The 21,418-nt window shown below is 32.7% G+C and overlaps 1 protein-coding gene across 2 annotated transcripts in view; it reads right to left on the bottom strand.

Moving 5' to 3' along the window:
• LOC126879937 (low-density lipoprotein receptor-related protein 2) overlaps positions 1–21,418 on the bottom strand; it is a 538,921-nt gene that overhangs the window by 70,629 nt on the left and 446,874 nt on the right. For both annotated transcript variants that reach the window (XM_050643311.1, XM_050643312.1), the window contains exons 4-6: positions 14,755–15,000; positions 3,901–4,155; positions 277–453 (exon numbers count right to left, since the gene is read on the bottom strand). In XM_050643311.1, the coding sequence (XP_050499268.1) occupies positions 277–453; positions 3,901–4,155; positions 14,755–15,000 (678 nt within the window). The remainder of the gene's footprint in view (positions 1–276; positions 454–3,900; positions 4,156–14,754; positions 15,001–21,418) is intronic.

The raw sequence follows: 21,418 nt of genomic DNA, 5'->3' as shown, positions 1-21,418 counted from the left end.
CTAATCGGCTTAGCTCACGCTGGATTAAGCTGTTTTTAACACGACTAGACTAATATGGATGAATGACAGTTTTATTGACTTCAAAAATGTAATTTCTAATTACAATTTATGTCGTTATTAATCAAAATTCCGAGTTGGCGCAAAGATATGAAATGGTTGTAATTTCGAGACGAATCTATTCATATCAATCTTATAGTATTTGAGTGGCAATACATTTTTCGTAAAATGTGTGCGGAAAGTTGCTTTATTTATGTTGGCTCTTTATAACAATCTTACCTCCATCGGTATTTGAACAGTATTGGTCGCAGTATCCCCATTCTAAACATTCGTCCCTATCTGTACACGTTCTATTGTCGGATGATAATTTCTTGCCTTCAGGACAGTAGCATGATCCTCCGGTTAATGACGCTTGGCACTTATACTCACAGCTGAGGGTTGGACAGTTTAGTATAGCTAAAAAATATATATTCTATTAGTATCTGTCATTATCCCAGACATGTGATTATCATTAAATGTTTATAAGATAATTTGGTAAAATCATTTAGAATGAAAATAAAATAAAAATTCCATTTTTATTTAGTTGCAAAGCGAAGGCAAAACAATCTTATTTTTCAATTCGAATACGGAGCGCAATCCAGCCCTCTGAATCGACGATTTTCGACTCTTGTTGGAGTCTCATCGGAGAGAACGTAGGCCTGCTACTCCATACTCCAATTGACAACACAGATAGTTTATCCCCCACACCGCAACTGACGTGAATAGACTAGGTGACTAGCGTCATCTGGCAATTGAAAGATGAAGTAGTTTTCATGAAAGATGACGCTAGTCACCTAGTCCATTCACGTCAGTTGCGGTGTGGGTGATAAACTCTAGGTGTTGGTTAATTGGAGTATGGAGTAGCAGGCTTACGTTCTCTCCGATGAGACTCCAACAAGACTCGAAAATCGTCGATTCAGAGGGCTGGACTGCGCTCCGTATTCTAATTGAAAAATAAGATTGTTTTGCCTTCGCATTGCAACTGAATAAAAATGGAATTTTTATTTTATTTTTATATTGGTCGTTACTTCTTTGAGTAACTAGGTCCATTTTCTGTTGGAATTTACCAGCTGAACAGACGGGGTCGTGAATTGTAAGTTTTTGAATTCCCTCTTGTCTTCTACGCTTCAGCATCCATCTGGCTTGCAAATTTTAGAAGCCATGGAGGTGTTACCAAGGAAATGGACCAATAAGTTTTCAATTTAAAAATCTTTTAGTAATATTTTAATATTTTTAAATATTATTAATATTGCTATTAGGATTGAAAACTACTTCATCTTTCATTTAAAATGAATTATTACCTATTCTTTGTGAATAAAAGTAAAATGAATATATCTAAAGAGTAGAAGAGGATTCACGAAAATAGATGAAGATAGATGAAAAGGTCGTGGGAAGTAGAGAAGCCAATTTACGTCTGCTTTATAGATTTTGAAAAGGCGTTTAATACGGTCCAACATGATGGGCTGTTTTTGTATCTAGAAATGATTAACATAGATGAGAGTTTTAAAACATCTATATTGGAATCAAGAAGCTTCCATTCTGGTAGATGGTAAAGCAACAGACAAAAGTTCTCATTTAAAGAGGTGTCAGACAATATTGTGTGTCATCACAAGGTTCCAAAGACAGGAAAACAGTCAAAGCCATAGTAGGTCTGCTAACAGGGCACCGTAAGCTGAATAGGCAATTGAAGCTGATGGGAATGTAGATGATGACATGTGCAGATTCTGACACATGGAAGAAGAAACAGAAGAGCACATTTTATTTCAGTGTGACAGCCTGGCAAATGTGCAGTTCTTTGCATTAGGAGAAGAAAATCCACCGGCAAATAGTTAAATGGAAGGTTGTCTCGAAGCTATTAGACCTTTTAACAAGGGTCAGGCTAGAGAATGTTATCTAGGACTAGAGGACCACAATAGATCTAAAAAGGTCGCAGTGGAATAAGCCAGAAGGCAACCACTTTAAATCTATCTATCTAGATAATAGTTTATACTTTGTTAAAAGCTGGAAGACCAAAAAAAGTGAGTATGGAAACAATAGTTTGTTGTAGACTCATGATTATACAGTAGGTATGTCCCTGTAAGTTGTATCCATATGGAAAACTTTTTATTATTCATTTTACGAAAAAAAGTTATTCTTCGTAAAATGCTCTGCATGATCAAAAACCGAAAATTTCACCATCAAATATCAAATTTTTTGGATATTATACAAGGCATGTCAAAAAGTTTGAATTTCACTCAAGAGTAAAGTAGCTTTATTTTTCACAATATTGAAAATTGATATTATGAAAAGTTGTTTGGAATTAAAAACAATATTCTAGTACAGCGGTTCTCAACCTTTTTTACTCAGCGACGCACTAACGTACTCCTTACAGATTCGCGACATCCTTATAAGTACAATTTTTGCTAGTAATAGTAGGTAAGTACAGTAAACAAGATCTCCCGCTTTGCGCAAATATTCATAACGCAAGTTATGTCGGTTAAATTTTAAAAACAGTTAGAGATGAAACAATTACGGATTGGCACTTTATTGATTGGTATAACGTGATATATACCTACCTAATAGTTAAAAAAATGGTTGAATGCATGATTGGTATATTATAACAAGTAAAAAAATATAAATAAAAATATCGTATTCGTAAATCTCGCGACACACCTGATAGGTTCTTCCGGCACACCAGTGTGTCGCGCCACGGTGGTTGAGAACCGCTGTTCTAGTAAGCAATTGCATCCTTCTAATTGAAAATTTTTTTTTTTGACAAATTATGGATAACTAACCTTATTTTCATTTATTATTAATTTTACGAAAAAAAGCGATTCTTAATAAAAAGTTCTGCATGGTCTAAAACCTAAAATACAACGATCTTATGTAAAATTTTGTCAATTTTATATGAGGTATGTCAAAAAATATGAATTTCGCTCGAGAGTAAAATATGTTTATTTTTCACAATATCGAAAATCGTTATTATGAAATGTTATTTATAATTAAAAACTATGTTTCAGTATGTAATTACATCCTTCTAATTGAAATATTCTGAACTATAAAGGTACTTTACTTTTGATCCAAATTTATCTTTTTTGACATACCTCGTATAAAATTGATAAAATATGATAAAAGATTTTAGATATTTTAGATTTTAGACCATCCAGAACTTTTTATTAGGAATCAGTTTCTTTCGTAAAATTAATAATAAAAGAGTTATCAGAATTGAAATAAGTGAAAATAATGTTAGTTATCCATAATTTTTCAAAAAAAAATTTTTTTCAATTAGAAGGATGTAATTGCATATTAGAATATAGTTTTTAATTCCAAACAACTTTTCATTATAGCAATTTTCAATATTGTGAAAAATAAAGCTTTACTCTTGAGTGAAATTCAAACTTTTTGACATACCTCGTATAATATTTAAAAAATTTGATATTCGATGGTTAACTCTTAGGTTTTGGACCATGCAGAGCTTTTTATGAAGAATAACTTTTTTTCGTAAAATTAATAATAAAAAAGTTTTCCATATGGATACAACTTACAGGGACATACTGTATATATAAAATATACGAAATACGAAATCCACCTTGTTGATAAAAAAGTGTTGGAAAAGTTTTATAACAACAACACATACAGTCGGAAAAATGAAAGAATACCCATGAACGAACATATAAAACACGCTATATTTTCCTGTCACCGTGTCACACAAAAAATTGGCCAGCGCAAGTGCATGTAATAATTATTGTTACATGTACTTCCACTGGATAATTTTCTTTGTGACACGGTGACAGGAAAATACAACGTGTTTTATATGTTCGTTCATGGGTATTCTTTCATTTTTCCGACTGTATTTGCCCTAGTAAAGTTATTAAAAATACTCACAACAAGCAATTTCTTCATCAGCATTGTCTTCACAGTCTTTTTTTCCATCACATAGTTTGCTCTTCGGAATGCATTTGTGCGTGCCTCCTGGACCACCCTTCGGACATAGGAACTTGTTGTCTGGACAAACGATGGACGTACAGTTCACTTCGTCGGACCCATCGGAGCAGTCTTGGTAACCATCGCAGCGGAATTGGCTCGGAATACAAAGAGCGTTGGCACAACGGAACTGGACCCCGTGGCACACAGGAAAATCTAAAAAGTTCAAATTGAGTTTTTTTGTAAATAGAAATTTATTTATAAGTGTTAATTATTATCCACAGTTACATGCCATCCCTTAAGATTTGGGAACAGATAATGATCCTCAGAGGGGACCAAATCAGGAGAATAAGCTGGATGAGAAAGCAATTCGAAGCATAACTAATGAATTTTGACCATTGTTATAACACTCTTGTGAGTCGGTGTTACTGCATACTTTATTCATATTCTCTAGTAAAAGTTGAAGTATCTTCTGCATATCTTATGTTATTTATTGCTTCCTCATTGACGTTTACTCCTTCAATTGCGTTGGATAAAACTGGTGCAAATTTCTTCATTATAGACGTCAAAAAGTAGTGGCGAAGATATACATTCTTATTTCACTCTACGTGTTGACGTCTACTCTTATTACGTCTGAATCCACTATAAAATCAGTATTATTCTCTCATCTTTATTATCTATGCCTTTGCTTTCAAGTAAATCACGACGTATCCTGTCGAAAGCCTTTTCGAAATCTACGAAGAAGCAGGCGTATATTATATCTCTTAATTGACGTCCAAGCATCTCTGTAGGATAACATTTAGATCAAACAGAACTTCTCTAGTGCCTAGTCCTTGTCTGATTCCCAACACTAGAGAGATTTTGCACCTTTTATTTTGCAATTCCGTTATACTACGTCTGCGCAGTAGCGAATATTTGATCCGTTATCGTTATTAAACATAAGGGATTCCGTAATTTACGGAGGTTTAAAGTAGTGCTTATCGTTATCGTTATAGTAATGGTTAAATTGCTTTGTTGCCAGAATGTAATAAAATCAGTAAAATTACATTTACATAGATTCTAATTTTGATGAGCTATAAATTAAAATATCAAAAACTGTTCAAGTATGTGCTTAAAATTACAATAACGTTGTGAAGTGAGGTTATGTTTAAATAACGATAACGATGACACGAAAAACCTACTTGACAGGCTGCAAAACTCTGCTTTTTAACGTTGCCGTAATCGTTATGCTTAAGGTTGATATGAACCCTCAATTAATTTGTTTCTGATCCTAGAGATGGCTGTACTGTAGCATGTTACTGTGGTAACATTTTCAACTTAATTGTAGATTTCTACATGATGACTCTGTAATAATGTAGAAACCTGAACACTATTCTGTCCTTACACCCATTGGCTCAATTGGTCCTGTTGCCAAATTGTTTAGACAGTAATTTTATCACGGCCTAATAACAATGTAATGTTAGCAAGAAACATTTAGTCCATGTTGTGATGCCGCTCCCGTCTAAAAAAAATTATCGTTCGGTTTCTCTGCGGATTCCTGTTCAGAAATGTTCTCTTTAAGGAAATATGAAGTGCGCAGGGCGAAATTTTAGGCCAGAAATTGTTTAATTTTTTTTTTAAGAAATTCAAAAGATCACCCTTTTTGCTCCGGAAAATATTTTTTTAGGTTTTTTGGGCCATTCTAACAACAAAGGTATGTTGTCATTTTTCTCAAAAGTTGATAGATTTCGAGTTAAGGGCGATTTAAAATCTGAAAAATGCGATAATATGCATTTTCGAAGTTTAAAAACTTAAAATAGCCAAGTGCTTGAATTAAAGTTTAAACATTTTTTTTTTCAAAATTATGACGTTTGTCAAAACGTTTGTCCCTTATTATAATTAAATTTTCGAATACATATATTTCAGTCGTAATATTTTGTAATAAACAAAACTAAAACATATCATTTATAAATATTTTAGATTCATAACAAAGAAGAAAAAAAAGCTTAAAAATAAACAATACAATATCTATTTCAACACCTATTTACAATATCTATTTCAACACCTGATCAATTTCAGTTTGAAATTAATAAACTAATTATGAACTATACCCACAAGAACACAAATAATACCTTGGAATTTCCAATTAAATACGATTAAATGGAGTTAATACAATCCCCAAAACAACCTTTATTTCTTTTGAACTTTTATTTATACAATCGACTTCTACATAAGAGTTTTAAGTGAATGTGAATGAATTTGTAAATAATATTTTCGAAATATCCTAGCGGTTTTTTTGTCGATGGCAGGTAGACAGTGGGTCGTGACGTCAGACCCGTTTACGCGTCTCTGAAGAAATTTGAATGTTATAGCATTTTCAAAGCTGCGTAATAAGCGTATGAGTTAAAAATATTTGATTTTTTTGCATGCATGCGTTTTAAGATCATGTTACCTTATATTTTTTAATATTATTTTAATATTTAAAAATATATGCAAGTTCCCTATTTGACAATTCACTTTTAACTGCAGTGCCTTAAAATTTTTAAAGCACTAGTGCCTTAAAGTAGCATTTTTAACGCTCGTATGGAGTGCTAAAAATTGCATTTTTAACACGGTTGTAGAAAAAAGTTATTTAAACAATTTCTGCCCAAAAATGCCGTCCGGCACCCTTCTCATAATGTTTAAAGGAGACATTTTTGAGCAGGAATTCCAGAAAAACTGAATGGGAGGCATTTTTCATGCGGGAGCTACCACACAACCGGGACTACTTCTCTTTAAATTTTGTATATTATTATTACCATAGTTTTTTAAACAATTTATTTATTTTTTCAATTATTTACAATGTACCAATTACATACGCCAATCATATCGCACGACAAAACTGTGGAAAACCAACAACCAACCTACAGGTTACAGGACTTAAGCGGTCACCACATGTAAATGGGGGAAACTCCTGGAGTTGGCCGAAGAAATCAATATTCACCTTATTCATAGTCTAAAAGATAAAACTACTTTCTTTTATAGGAGATGGAGCAAAGGCGCAACCTCGATCTATGCTGGGTTTCGAGTAACTCACAGTTGCAAGTTGCAACTACTCCCAAGCTTCCGAACCGTACTCCATAGTTTCCCCCCGCAGCCAAAATCGACCAGTCATAATCGAAATAGATTCAGAAAGATTCAGATTGAATTACACTAAATACCAATTACCAATCTTGTGAATTTGTTTAGAAACATTGTTTAGAAAATTTCTGCCCAAAAATTTCGCCGGCACCCTTCTGATTTATTTAAAGGGGACATTTTTGAATAGGAATCCGCAAAGAAACCAAATTAGAATTTTTTTCAGACGAGAGCGGCTTCACATCATAGACTATTTGCATATTATGTTTCTCGGTAACTAAATATTCCAGTTGTTAGTCATCTCTTATCTCACACTGAAAAATGGTAATAAAATTTTATGACCGCTTGCAATCTTGTAAAAATCTTGCACAAATTTTGTTTATACATAAACTTTTTAACACCTTGACGGACAGTGCGTCAAATGTATAAGCAAGTGTTGTGACACTATATGAATTTTGCAGAGTAGAATATACACTAGCGCGCAAGAAATTTAGGTCACTAGATGAATTAATTGATGCCTCGGATTTCCTAAACCTGTTGTCCGATTTGAATGATTTTTTTATTATGTTATAGCTTTATTATTTAAGAATCTTAATGTGTTAGTATTGTTGCTAGACAGGTAAATGTCATTTTATACCGGGTGTAACAATCATACTGTGTTTTTCCTTAAAGTTCGGAACACTCTGTGGAATATTATAGCATAGAGAAAAAAATATTGAAATTAGAACTCAATTGTAGCCTTAGGCTTTCTTAACACTTTCTTTTTTTATTCATTTGCTTTTGTTGGATAATAAAAAAGTTAGGTACTTTAACAACTAGCCATGTTCTTCATCAATACAGGGTGTTTCTAAAAAAGGGCGACAAACTTTAAGGGGTAATTCTACATGAAAAAATAATGACCGTTTGCTTTATAAACATTGTCCACAAATGCTTAATTTCCGTGATACGGGATGTTGAATTTTTTCTTACCAACTGACGGTTTATTTGTTGCTCTAAAACCGATTGAGATATGCAACTGAAATTTGGTAGGTTTTAAGAGGTAGTTATTGCGCATTGTTTGCCATACAATTAAGAATTTTATATTCGCCATTGGCGTGCATACGGGATGTATCTAAAATATTTATACCCGTATGCACGCCAATGGTGAATACAAAATTCTTAATGGTATGTCAAACAATGCGCAATAACTACCTCTTAAAACCTACCAAATTTCAGTTGCATACCTCAATCGGTTTTAGATCAAGAAATAAACCGTCAGTTGGTAAGAAAAAATTCAACATCCCGTATCACGGAAATTAAGCATTTGTGGACATATGTTTATAAAGCAAATTGTCATTATTTTTCGCATGTAGAATTGCCCCTTAAAGTTTGTCGCCCTTATTTAGAAACACCCTGTATTGATGAAGAACATGGCTAGTTGTTAAAGTACCTAACTTTTTTATTATCCAACATAAGCAAATGAATCAAAAAAGAAAATGTTCAGAAAGCCTAAGGCTACAATTGAGTTCTAATCTTAATATTTTATCTATACTATAATATTCCACAGAGTGTTCCGAACTTTAAGGAAAAACACAGTATGATTGTTACACCCGGTATAAAATGACATTTACCTGTCTAGCAACAATATTAACACACTAGGATTCTTAAATAATAAAGCTATAACATACTAAAAAAATCATTCAAATCGGACAACAGGTTTAGGAAATCCAAGGCATCAAATAATTCATCTAGTGACCTAAATTTTTTGTCCGCCAGTGTAATAGCGAAATTGCTAAATTTGTTTTATGGAAACAATATGTTTTTTGTAAACATGTGGACGACGACCATGGATGTCATATTATATTTCATATGCATCTGTAGATGTAATGTGACAAAAAATCTACAAAAATCTACCGATTTTTTGTCATAACTCGTTATTTTAAAAATGTCGTCTATATACGTTCTGTTCATCAACGTGTTAAGAACTACAAATATCTGAGAGAATAAAGTCAATGTATGATAGAAAAAGAATAGAAGAAAAGAATAGGATTTTGATTTTAAATTCGGCAAAATATATTTAAGCAAGGCGAAAACATCGTGTTTCTTGGGAAAAATATTCCCATGAGATCTTTTTGCGTAATCAGTTTCATGAGATACCGCAGAATAAGGTCCAAAAAGGTTATAATAAAGATATTAAAAATGATTGTTAACAGAAAAAAATACTCAAAACTATTTCACTAACACCAAAACTAGTTCTTCTCTGTCTTGCTCGTCGATTTATTGCATTTCGATTTAATGTCCATGATTCAGCTCCTTAGTAAAGCACACTGTGTACATAACATATAATTAGCCTTATTCTGAGGGCCAATATCAGATCTTTGCTGCATAAAATCTTTTTCATTTTCACGAAGTTGGCACGTGCTTTTTCAATTCTCTCTCTTATTTCTGGAGTATAATCGTTATTTTCTGTGATTATCGTTCCCAGTAAATATATTTTTTACTCTCTCAGACTGCTGACCGCCTACCATTAATATTTCATTTGTATTGTTGTTCTTGCTGTACAATGGGGCATTCGATTCAATAGAACTCTGGACCGTATTAAACGAAATGAATAACGCAAGAAAGTCATCTAAGATTTGCCGATGACATAGTGCTCATTAGCAACAATACAGAAGAACCAATCTACATACTAAAGATGCTTAAACATGAATCTGAGAAAGGCCGTTTAAAAATGAATTTAAATAAAACAAAAGTGAGATCGAAAGTGTCGAAGAGTCACACGATCAAACTAGGCAAACAGAATCAAACGGACGAGATAGCTATAAGAATCTGAATTACTTGGGCAGCAGTTGCAAGACTCAGTGATGTGTTGAAAAACAAAAAGATACCAATAAATCTAGAAAAAAGGGTACTCAACTGTTGTATTCTACCAGTTATGACTTATGGAGTGGAGACCGTGAGACTTACAGGGTTATCAGCCAATATATTAAGAACAACACAGAGGGCCATCGAACGAGCTCTCTTAGGAGTATCTCTGAGAGAACATATTCGAAATGGGACGTACGAAACAGGACGAAGGTGGAATATGTTATTGGAAGAATTGCGCAAATGAAATGGAGCTGGATAGGACAGGACACGTGCCACGGCAAAACAACGAAAGGTGGACGAGAAACATTTTACAATGGAGACCACGCGAGCATAGTCGTAGCAGAGGAAGACCACAAAGACGATGGCTAGATAACTTCAAAGCAAAAGTGGGGAGAAACTGGTACCAAATAGCACAAAACAGAGAAGAGTGGAGAACTCATGGGAGGCCTTTGTCCAGGAGTGGATGCAACCAGGCTAAAGAAGAAGTTATTGTTTTCTTTAGGGACATTCACTTAACAAGCTACATTTTTTTATGGATTCGGCTGCCTCTAGAGATGTATATTCTCGGGATGAATACAGTCACTTAACTTCCACAATATTATTATCACTTACTGACCCGTCCGGACAAGCTCGTAAAAACCCATAACCTTTTTCAAACACAGAAACAATCCACACTGCTTTACTATATTTTTTATTTTGATAGCAATTTCTGGCTGTTCTTCGTTTCTTATCAGATAAAACAATTGTTCCAGATATCGTTATCGCGTTTCCTCTTTTTACTTCTTTATCGATGATTATTCTGCCGCGCCGTTTTCATTTTCTAATATTCCATAATCTTTCTCTTCCTGCTCTTAAAGAAACTGTTTATTACATTTTTTTCTTTCTCATTTAATTTATACCGATCCAGATTAGCTCCATATAACAGTTTTAAGTTCTACTTCCATCAGACTAATCAATACGTTTGTTTAACATACCTACCTATTATTCAGTGACAACACATTTTTTCTTTTGTCTTATTTATTTCTGTTGTTTCTGTACAGAGAAGAAATCAATATAGATGTAAGATTTTTAAAATTGATTATTACCTATTATTCCTTGTATATTGGTCCTTTTTTATTTTTAATATGAAGGTGAAAATATTTTTAACCTCTCCTCAATTAATTTTAGAAGTGGTTATTTACTGCTCTTACTCCATATCTATTTACATATCGCCCAATTGTTTTCCCTTAAATCTAGCTCACCACAAATGCAAAAAGTAATGGACAATGAAAATTTTAAAGATAAAGTAATAATTTCAATTAAAATCTTTAATAAACATAAAAGTGCGACAAAAGAGAAATACCATGGATGGTAGTTATTAGAAACACTATTTGACAAATGAAGACTATGCTCCAATTCCAATTCAAAATATAGTCAAATACAAAGCTTCAGAGATACATGAAAAAATACAAATAAAAAAAAGACAACTTTATGGTACTTAACAACATTAAAATGCCAATTGCCAACTAGGGTTTAATCGAAACAAAAAGTACCGGCCCTACATATATCAAAATCTAATACGGCCAAGGGGACTGAAAATATTTCAACAAAAGTAGTTAAATTAATTTCAGAAGGTCACGTTGATGCGTTATAAATAGACGTTATAGTAGTAGGCTTATATTACCTAATAACATTAAAACATTTTGTTGTACAAAGTAATTGATATGACAACGCTGTTAGGATAAAGTTCTGTGTGACGCGATTCAAGCAGAAGGCACTGCTATCTATCGAACATAAATATTACCGATGGTGTAGATGGCGCAATGTCATGGCGGCACAAATTCTTAGCGGCAATTCAAGATATAATTCTTGTTTAACGAGATTTTTCATATGTTTAAGAAAAAATATTCAACATTTTATTGGAAATATTTTCCATTGTTACAGTTTTATATATGTTGTTATTGAAATTTTATCCAATTTCTTACCGGTAGCTTTATTATAAGCCGAAACATATTATTTTTTCCTACTGTGGCAAAACTGTACATTCAAAAATTTTAAAAAAATTCATAAGTATTTCCTAGGATTATATCTTTATGCTGTGAGAAAATTAACAAAATTGTATGTTTAGTTTTCCCGCTTTATACTTGAAAAAAAGGAGTTTTTTTGAGTTTTTTCGAAAACGAAAACATGAAGTTTGCTCAAAATTTGTCAAAATACTTCTAGTTATCACATATACCTTCTCAATTTTTTTCAAATTTTTTGAATGTGTAGTTTATTTTTGGGGGGGGTTCAGATCAACCTTAATAAAGTTAACCATAGCGGAGCCAAAATCAGCGGTTACTTTAAGAGGTGCAAAATCTCTCATATGTCTTGCTAATATCAAGTTACAACTTTCTGTAAACACGGTTATGAACGATTTTTAGAAACACCTTCAGTAAATGACTCATTGACGAGATTGATGGATCCAACACTGAAGGGTGTCCAGCACTGAACTCGAAAAGTCGACAAAGGAAGGACAAGGAAATTCTATTAGTCCAGAGAAATAAGATTTTTCCTGTGACACATCCCCCTCCAGGTCGAAACCAAATTTTTTGAGTAATATGGACATCTATATTAATAAGATATATATTTCCTGCAGCCTATTTTGATGATATACATAGTTATAAACAAATGAAAATCAAAAAAACGGTAAATTTTCACTTTATTCGTCTATTACTAAAAAGTGAAGCATTCCAAACAAATTTGAGGATAGGAGAATAAGAAAATCATAAATCATATAAAAAACTTCAATATGGCGTTCGCTAAATATGTCTATTCTTATTTGTTGCTTAGAAAATTGCAAAATAAGTCATAAATTTTGAGATTTGATAAATGTTCATAACATATGTAAAAATTAAGTTAGAACCTTATTATTACACGTAATGCTGAGACTTCATGTGCTTAAATTATATTTTAAATTACAAAGCAATTGGTCAAATAGTTTTAAAGTTATTTAATTTGTTTTTCCCAAATTCATTTTTTTTGCAAAACTATAAGTCAGAAAATATGAGGTTACAGTAATAGTTCGGACAGTTTATGAAAGAAGAACATTTATACTATTAACTTAATTAAAAAAAATGACAAAAAGTAATTTTAAACAGTGTAAAATTATTTTGCAAAAACATGTCGATTTTTTGCTTACTTATAAACAATTAGAATAACTTTTTAACCGTTACCCGTAGAAAAATAATTTTTGTATATTTAGAAAGACTGAATTTTTATACACATTTGAAAAGAAAAACAATTGTCCTAGGACAATATGGGACGAAGTTAGCCCCCCCCCTTTTTTTAATTCTCATGTTCTTACAAAATAATTTTGCAATATTTAGAATTATTTTATGAAATATTTTTTTAATTATATTAATAGTGTAAATCTTCTTCTTTCATAAACTATCCAAAGTATTACTGTAACTTCATCATTTTCTGACTTATGCAAAAAAAATTAATTTGGGAAAAACAAATTAAATAACTTTTAAAGTATTTGACCAATTGCTTTGAAATTTAGGGTGTAATTTAAGCACCAGAAGTCTCAGCATTTCGTGTAATAAGAAGGTTCTAAGTTAATTTTTTATTCTGCACAGAGTTTTAATATTTAGGTTCTGCACAGAGTGCAGAAGCAGTAGGGCTAGCAATAAACACAAATAAAACAAAACTACTCATACAAACCAGATCAAATAGACCGGCGCAACACACTTTATTGACGATATAGAACATGTGAATAGATTCACGTACCTAGGAATGGATCTAGTTGCAAGCAATGAAGAGGAACCGGAAATAAATAGAAGGCTTGTGCTGGCAAATGAAGCCTATTTCGCGATGGGCCACATATTCAAATCGCGAGACGTACACCGGAAAACAAAACTCCGGGTATATAAAACAGTAATCAGGCCCATAGTAAGTTATGGCTGCGAAACATGGGTGGTGCGTGGTGACACAGAAATCTGCCAATCCATTAGATGTGTTTGAAAGAAAAGTATGACGTAGGATACTGGGCCCAATAAGTGAAAATAACAACTGGCGAATTAGGTATAATAGAGAAATATACGAGCAATATAGCGAACCAACTCTAGCACAACAAACTAAACTGCAGAGATTACGGTGGGCAGGGCACGTGGTCCGCATGCATGAGAATAGAATCCCCAGAAAATTGCTGAATGCAAGAATGCAGGGAAGAAGACCTGTTGGAAGACCTAAAAAGAGATGGGAAGACGAAGTCGATGAGGATGCCAGGAACTTCCTGGGAACGCGTTCATGGAAAAGAACAGCGGTAAATCGAAATGATTGGAGAAGCTTATTGAAGGAGGCCAAGGCTCGATTTGGGCTGTAGTGCCATTGGATGGATGGATGGAAGTTAATTTTTACATAAGTTAGGAATATTTAAAAAAACTCAAAATTTATGATTTATTTTCCAATTTTCTAAGCAACCAATAAGGATAGACATATTCAGCGAACGCCATATTGAAGTTTTTTATACGATTTATGAGTTTCTCACTCTCAAATTTGTTTAAAATGCTTAACTTTTTAGCGAAAATTTACCGTTTTTTGATCTTCATTTGTTTATAACTATGTATATCATCAAAATCGGCTGCAGGAAACATGTAGGTTAGTTAAACATGTTATACATGTTCATACTACTCAAAAAATTTGGTTTCGGCCTGGAGGGGGTTGTGTCACCAACAGGATATTTGTTTTTCTTATTTCTCTGAACTATATGTAGATTTTCGTGAAGAAAGGAAAATAGTGTTCACAAACCATATTTCGATATCTTATTAATGAATGTGTGAAGAATATGTTGTAAATGCAGTTGAAATGCAGCTGTAATAATCTCTAACTTATAAAAACAATTCTACTTACTGCAATTTTGTTCATCAGAGTTGTCTCCACAGTCGTTTTTGTGGTCGCATTTCTGTGACATTTCTATACATCGATTTCCCTTGGAGCATCTGAATTGGTCCAAACGGCAAGAGACACCGGGACACCCTTCTTCGTCTTTTCCTGATCGGCAATCGATGTAGCCGTCGCATTTTTTCTCTTTTGGAATGCATGGATCGGAAGCTTGAGTTCCACAATGGAAGTCGTCTGGTTGGCACTTTCTATATGCTGCAAAAGAGATTAAATGTTAGTATAGTCAAAATCATCGTCATATCAATTTAGCAAGATAGGAAGGAAGCTCCATAGGAAGCCAAGAAAATGCATTTTTTAACGTATACCATAATACAGTGTGTCCACGGTTGGGGTACCCAAGAGGAAAAACTTTTTTATTTTCAATTTTAGCGAAAAATGTCATTCTTGATAAAAAGTTTTGCTTGTTCTAAAACCCCATAAAACGAAATAAAATTCAAGTTTTTCAAATCCTGCTTAATTTTGTAGCCAATTTTATGTAAATCCCTATAAATTTTTGCACTAAGTTCGAAATCGTAACATCTAGTGTTGCCAAGCCACAATGTAGCTTAGTAACTGTCAACTCCGATAAATAATTTGCGAATTATCATTTTTTTCGATATTGTTAAGCGTTCAATAAAGAATTTATCTTGTGTTAAATTTCATTATTAAAATTATTGGATTAATAATTATTTAATTAATAAATAATTTGATGATTCAAGGAGAACGCCAAAGTCTGGCTTCATAATCCAGAGAAGCGAAAGGGTTGTTCTCCCAAGTTATTATTGTTACAATTTCGAACTTAGTTCAAAAATTTATAGGGATTTACATAAAATTGGCTCTAAAATTAAGCAGGATTTGAAAAACTTGAATTTTATTTCATTTTATGGGGTTTTAGAACAAGCAAAACTTTTTATCAAGAATGACATTTTTCGCTAAAATTGAAAATAAAAAAGTTTTTCCTCTTGCACCCTATCCCTGGACACAGTGTATATTGAACTTTGAGATTCCATTTTCTCCAACCTAATTTTTGATTGAAATTTTGTTGTTTTTGGTACTTTTCACTCGTAATTCCGATAGTTTTTATTATTATAATATATGTTATGAGTCTTTTAAAGATATGAAAATTTGTGTGAAGAAAGAGAACCGAAATAAAAAGGTGATGGTTTGAAAATTACCATCCCATTGATTATATCTTTGCCGTACATGCCGGTCAACTTTGATCGGTTGTATCTCAGGAACCAGCCATCACAATTTAACGTTTTTTCTTCTAAAAGAAGCAACCGTTTTCATAATTTAATGTATTCGAATAGTTGCCGAGATATTCTATTTGATTATAAGCCAAAAAACTGTTTATAATTTTAAAATATTCTTGAGGCCGGGCCGCTGAAGTACCAAATTCCAATTTCAATTCTGTAAAGTACATTAGATTGGTATAGTGCCTTTTTATACAAAAATCATAGTTATTCTTATGTATCATAATTATTGTGGTTATTATAGCGACCGTAAATTATTAATTAACAATTTAATTGTTGCTAAACTGTTCATTCAATTTCCATAGGCTTCTAGAAATATACTCTACACAAAAAGGGCTTTTATGTCACCAAGTATAATTATTAATTACCTAAAATTTTAGTTGAAAATTCAAGATTTTGTTGGAAAAACCCGCATTTTCCGAGGAAAATTTTCTTCGAAGTAAATCGAGAAAAACATTTTTCGATGCATAATTTATTACGGTGAATTTTTATTTGGGTGTCTTTGGTGTAAAGTCAAAATCTTTGGAGTTATAAAGCAATAATTAAAAAAAAACACGATTTGTGGGCGCCATTTTGTTTATAAAAAAAGTAGCACACTATCTGCGGACTTTGCATACCTATATTATTATTATATAGAATCATAAGATTCGATTTGCTGGTAAATAACTTTTCCTTGTATTTTGTTAATTAGCCCAGAGTAATTCAGCATTGTAGCATGAGACTAGATATCTTTCATCATCATCATCATCAGCCCATAGTCGTCCACTGCTTAATATAGGCCTCCTCGAAAAACTTCCATTCAGATCTATCTTGCGCTTCTGCAATCCGGTTGGTACAAATCCTATTTATGTCGTCAGTCCATCTTGTGAGTGGTCTTCCCGGGTGTCGTCTATCCGCTCTCGATCTCCACTCCAAGATATTTTTGGTCCACCTATCATCTTTCATTTTAGCGAAGTGTCCTGCCCACTTCAATTTAATTTTGGCTATGTGTTTTATAAGGTCTTCTACCCCACTTCTTCTAATTTCTTCGTTTCTTACCCTATCTCTTAACGTTATGTCTTTCCATTCTACGTTGCATCACTTGTAGTTTTCGTGTAGATGTCCTTGTTAAAGTAAGTATCTCTGCGTCATATGTAAGAACAGGCAGGACACATTGATTAAAATACTCTTCTTTTTAAGCTGATAGGTATATTACCTTTAAAAATATCACGCAGTCATCCATATGTTGCCCATCTCAGAGTTATTCTTCTTAGCAGCTCAACACTTTGATTGTCTCTGTTAATTTTTACCATACGTCCAAATTCGTCATCATTTTTGTCTTTTGATGATTAATATTTAGACCTACTTTACGTGCTGCATCGCTGAGTTCATTCAACATATCATTGGAAGTTTTTAGGTCATCTGAAATCAGGACAATATCATCTGCGAATCGTAGATGACTAAGCATCTCACCATCAATATTTATTCCTTTATTTTCCCATTCCAGTGACTTCAAAGCATGTTCTAGTACAGTAATGGACAACTCATGCGACATAGTATCTCCCTGTCGAATACCTCTCCTGATATGTATCTGTTTGGTAGGACCGTGCAGATTTATAGTTGTTGTAGCATTTCTGTAATGATAAGATAAAGACAATATGTCTTTGATCAAATAATTAGTTTTTTTTTATTATCTAACATTAGTTACTGCAATAAGAAAATCTTTCACAATTTCAAAGTAAAATAAGTAGTGAAAAGTAATAGAATCAATGTTATTATTATTATAAAGTAAAGTATGTACATTAAACGAAACCACCCAACTTATCTGTCATGTAAAACAAATCTGCAACAACTACTCAACGGCACAACACAGCCCAAGAGCAACATCACGAGCACGGGATGGTGTAAACATCCAGTTCGAAAGTGGAAATTCCATTAAGATTCAATCTTCTGCCGGATGCGCCGTGTTGTCAATAAATGTTTGGCTTCGATAGCATAATAATGTCATTTTCAGAAATATATTATCCATTCGTGAAAATACGTGTTCATGCTGTTCGTTGTTCTGCTATGACGTCGTAAAAGTTGAAGTGTTGTGAGAAGTTTAGTATTAAACTTTCAAATGACGTCATAAAAATGTATTGAAAGTATAAAAATATTATTTGGTCAAGGAACTTTTCATTTTGAATGTACATATTACATAGAAAATAAAGTTTATGGAAAAAATAAACAAGTTTTCTTAAAGCACGTACCCAACAGATTGACGTAAAGTTCTAGTGTTGGAGATTGTGTAGATATACAAAACAATATCACATTTATTTTAACGGTTTTATAGAATTGCCAGAGTTTTACTAACTTTATTGTTGGGAATTATCTTTTATCTTGACGTTTGCAGTTTTCTGTTATAACTAAATAGTTCATTCTTTCACGGTTTTTGATCTAAATTTTAAAGAACCGCTTGGATTGACATGAAATTTGGCATACGCATAGCTTACATGTCAAAGAAAAAAAGTGATATTGTGCCGACGTTTGCTTTTGCCCTGGGGGTGACTTTCACCCCCTCTTGGGGGTGAAAAAATATATGTCCAAAACAACTCCGGAAATGGGTAAACTGACTAATTTTAAGTAACTTTTGTTCTATAGAGCTTTTTCGCCAAGTCAACACTTTTCGAGTTATTTGCGAGTGAAATGTTCATTTTTCAACAAAATAACCACATTTTTAGACGGTTTTTCGCAAATAACTCAAAAAGTAAGTATTTTGTCGAAAAAACCGTTCTCAGCAAAAATATAGCCTATAAAAAAGTAAAAAAAATGGTGTACGCGTTAGTTCTCCGGATCTCGTAGAACCAGAGTTATAGCCAATGAAATATAGATTCATATTCACCAAATTTCAAATAGAATATTTCGACGTGAAATATCCAAAAAATTAAGCACTTTTTGGGGAAAACCCATTTTAACTTTTTTAAAGTGTTTAAAAAAAGCTTTATTTATGTTTTTACGAAAAGTTTCTAGCATTACATTTAAGCAAGTTACGCTCAAAATAAAGTTGGTCCCTTTTGTTTTTGCAAAAAAAATCGGGAAGACCACCCCCTAATTAGCAACTTAAATGAAATTAATCGTTGCTGCTCCATAAATTATTTTACTTATATTGTGTTTATATGATCTGTAAGTTTCATCGATTCAAAGTGTTTATTTTTGAAAAAATTTGGTTTCAAAGTAAAATTTTTAAAAATTTAAATTTTGAAAAATATGCTTTTTTTCAAAATAACTTAAAAATTGTTAGAGATACCAAAAGTCTCGAAATACAAAAAAAGTCAGATTTGCTTTTCTGAATATCACGTATTTTTTTGTTTTTCTGTTAGACAAAAATTGATCAAGATTTGGTGTTTCTAAATTTGCATACATTCGTGATCAGTGACTCGTTCAACCCCTTTTAACTACAGCCGCTTCAATAATAAGGACTTTGAACCGATGAAACTTACAGATCATATAAACAATATATACACGAGTCAAGAAACTTGTGAAGTCGTTACGATTAAGTTCATTTAAGATACTAATTAGGGGGTGATTTTCTCGATTTTTTTACCAAAACCAAAAGGGACTAACTTTATTTTGAGCGTAACTTGTTTAATTTCGATGCTAGAAATTTTTTTTATAAAACAAAAATGAAGCTTTTTTAAACACTTTAATAAGTTTAAATGAGTTTTCCCCGAAATGTGCTTCATTTTTGGTTATTTCACGTTAAAATATTCCACTTGGAATTTGGCGAATATGAACCTATATTTCATTAGCTATAACTCTGCTTCTACTAAATAAAAAAACGTGATGTATTCACTATTTTTTTAAATTTTTTATAGGCTATATTTTTTTACAATTTGAGTTATTTGCGAAAAACCGTCTAAAAGCGTGGTTATTTTGTTGAAAAAATGAACATATTCACTGCCAAATAACTCGAAAAGTATTGACTTAGTGAAAAAACTCTATAGAACAAAAGTTACTTTAAATTAGCCAGCTTACCCATTTCCTGACTTTGTTTGGACGAATATTTTTTAACCCCCAAGAGGGGGTGAAAACCACCCCCAGGGCAAAAGCACATATCGGCACAATATCACTTTTTTTTCTTTGACTTATTAGCTATGTGTGTGCCAAATTTCATGTCAATCCAAGCGGTTCTTTAAAATTTAAAGGTTTTGCAATATTTTACCGTTAATGAATGGACTAAAAAATAAATCTTGTTCTGGAGCTACTATTTTTATTTAAGGATGCCAGTAATCTCAACTAGGTAATATCTACCTTGCTTAGCTCAAAGCAGTGAAAGTGAGATCAAAGCAGTCCAATATCTTAAATTTTTCAATCATCATCATCATCTTTGGCTTTTACAACTCTTCATGAGTCTTTGCCGCGTGTACTATTATCTTCCATTGGAGCTATTAAAAATAATCCCCGGACAAAAAATCCCTACAAATTATTCCTGGACAAAAAATCCCCGGACAAAAAATCCCCGGACAAAAAATCCCCGGACAAAAAATCCCCGTACAAAAAATCCCCACAAAAAATCCCGGACAAATAATCTCCACAATTTTTTTTGGACAAAATATCCCCAAGTATCCCCAATAAATATTTGCTGCCGAATAATTTTCTAAAAGTTTTCCCGTGAATGCAATCGACGAAAATGTTTTTCAGCCTCAGTGTATGAGACTTATAGATGGCAATCGCCATGAAACCGCTTTTCGGTACGAAAAATTAAGATTGAGCATGCATTGTAATTTCGATTACTAAATTTCTAATTCCAAATCCATGTCGAAAACTTCAAATTTTACACGACAAAAGAGTGTGAGTTTTTTTAAAAATCGTGGAAGATATGGGGAATGAGCTAAGGCTGTAGGAATCATGTTGTAATTATTCGCTTAAATCTTTTGCTCAATCTGCTTTGAATAACTATGTTCAAAACATTGCGTATTCGTGATGATAACTGCTCGTCTTGAAAACGATAATCTCGATAGTAATGCAAAAACATCTCTTCCATTTTGTAAATTTAACGTCAAGAATATTTAGTATCATCAATAATTATCATCATCAATGTCGTTATAACTCTTCGAGAGTCTTTGCCGCGTTTACTATTGCTTTCCATATTTCCATGTTTGTCGATCCTGTTACTATTTACTATTGTCTCATTCCCATTTTCTCCAGATCTTCTTTGACTACATCTTTCCATCTATAAATAGTTATATCTCAGTAATACTTCAACGAAAATTGTAAAAAAAATAATAAGATTACGTGGACGATTATCTGATGGTATGTGGCTTCTCCATGACAACGCTTGCCCTCATCCCCCTGAAGTCCAGATATTTATCTCTCTCCTGTCGTTTCCCCATTACTGAGGATCGCGATTTCTTCCAATATTC

This window comes from Diabrotica virgifera, chromosome 2, assembly GCF_917563875.1.
Source record: "Diabrotica virgifera virgifera chromosome 2, PGI_DIABVI_V3a".
Classification (NCBI taxonomy): domain Eukaryota; kingdom Metazoa; phylum Arthropoda; class Insecta; order Coleoptera; family Chrysomelidae; genus Diabrotica; species Diabrotica virgifera.
This window is presented reverse-complemented; position numbering and strand designations above follow the sequence as displayed.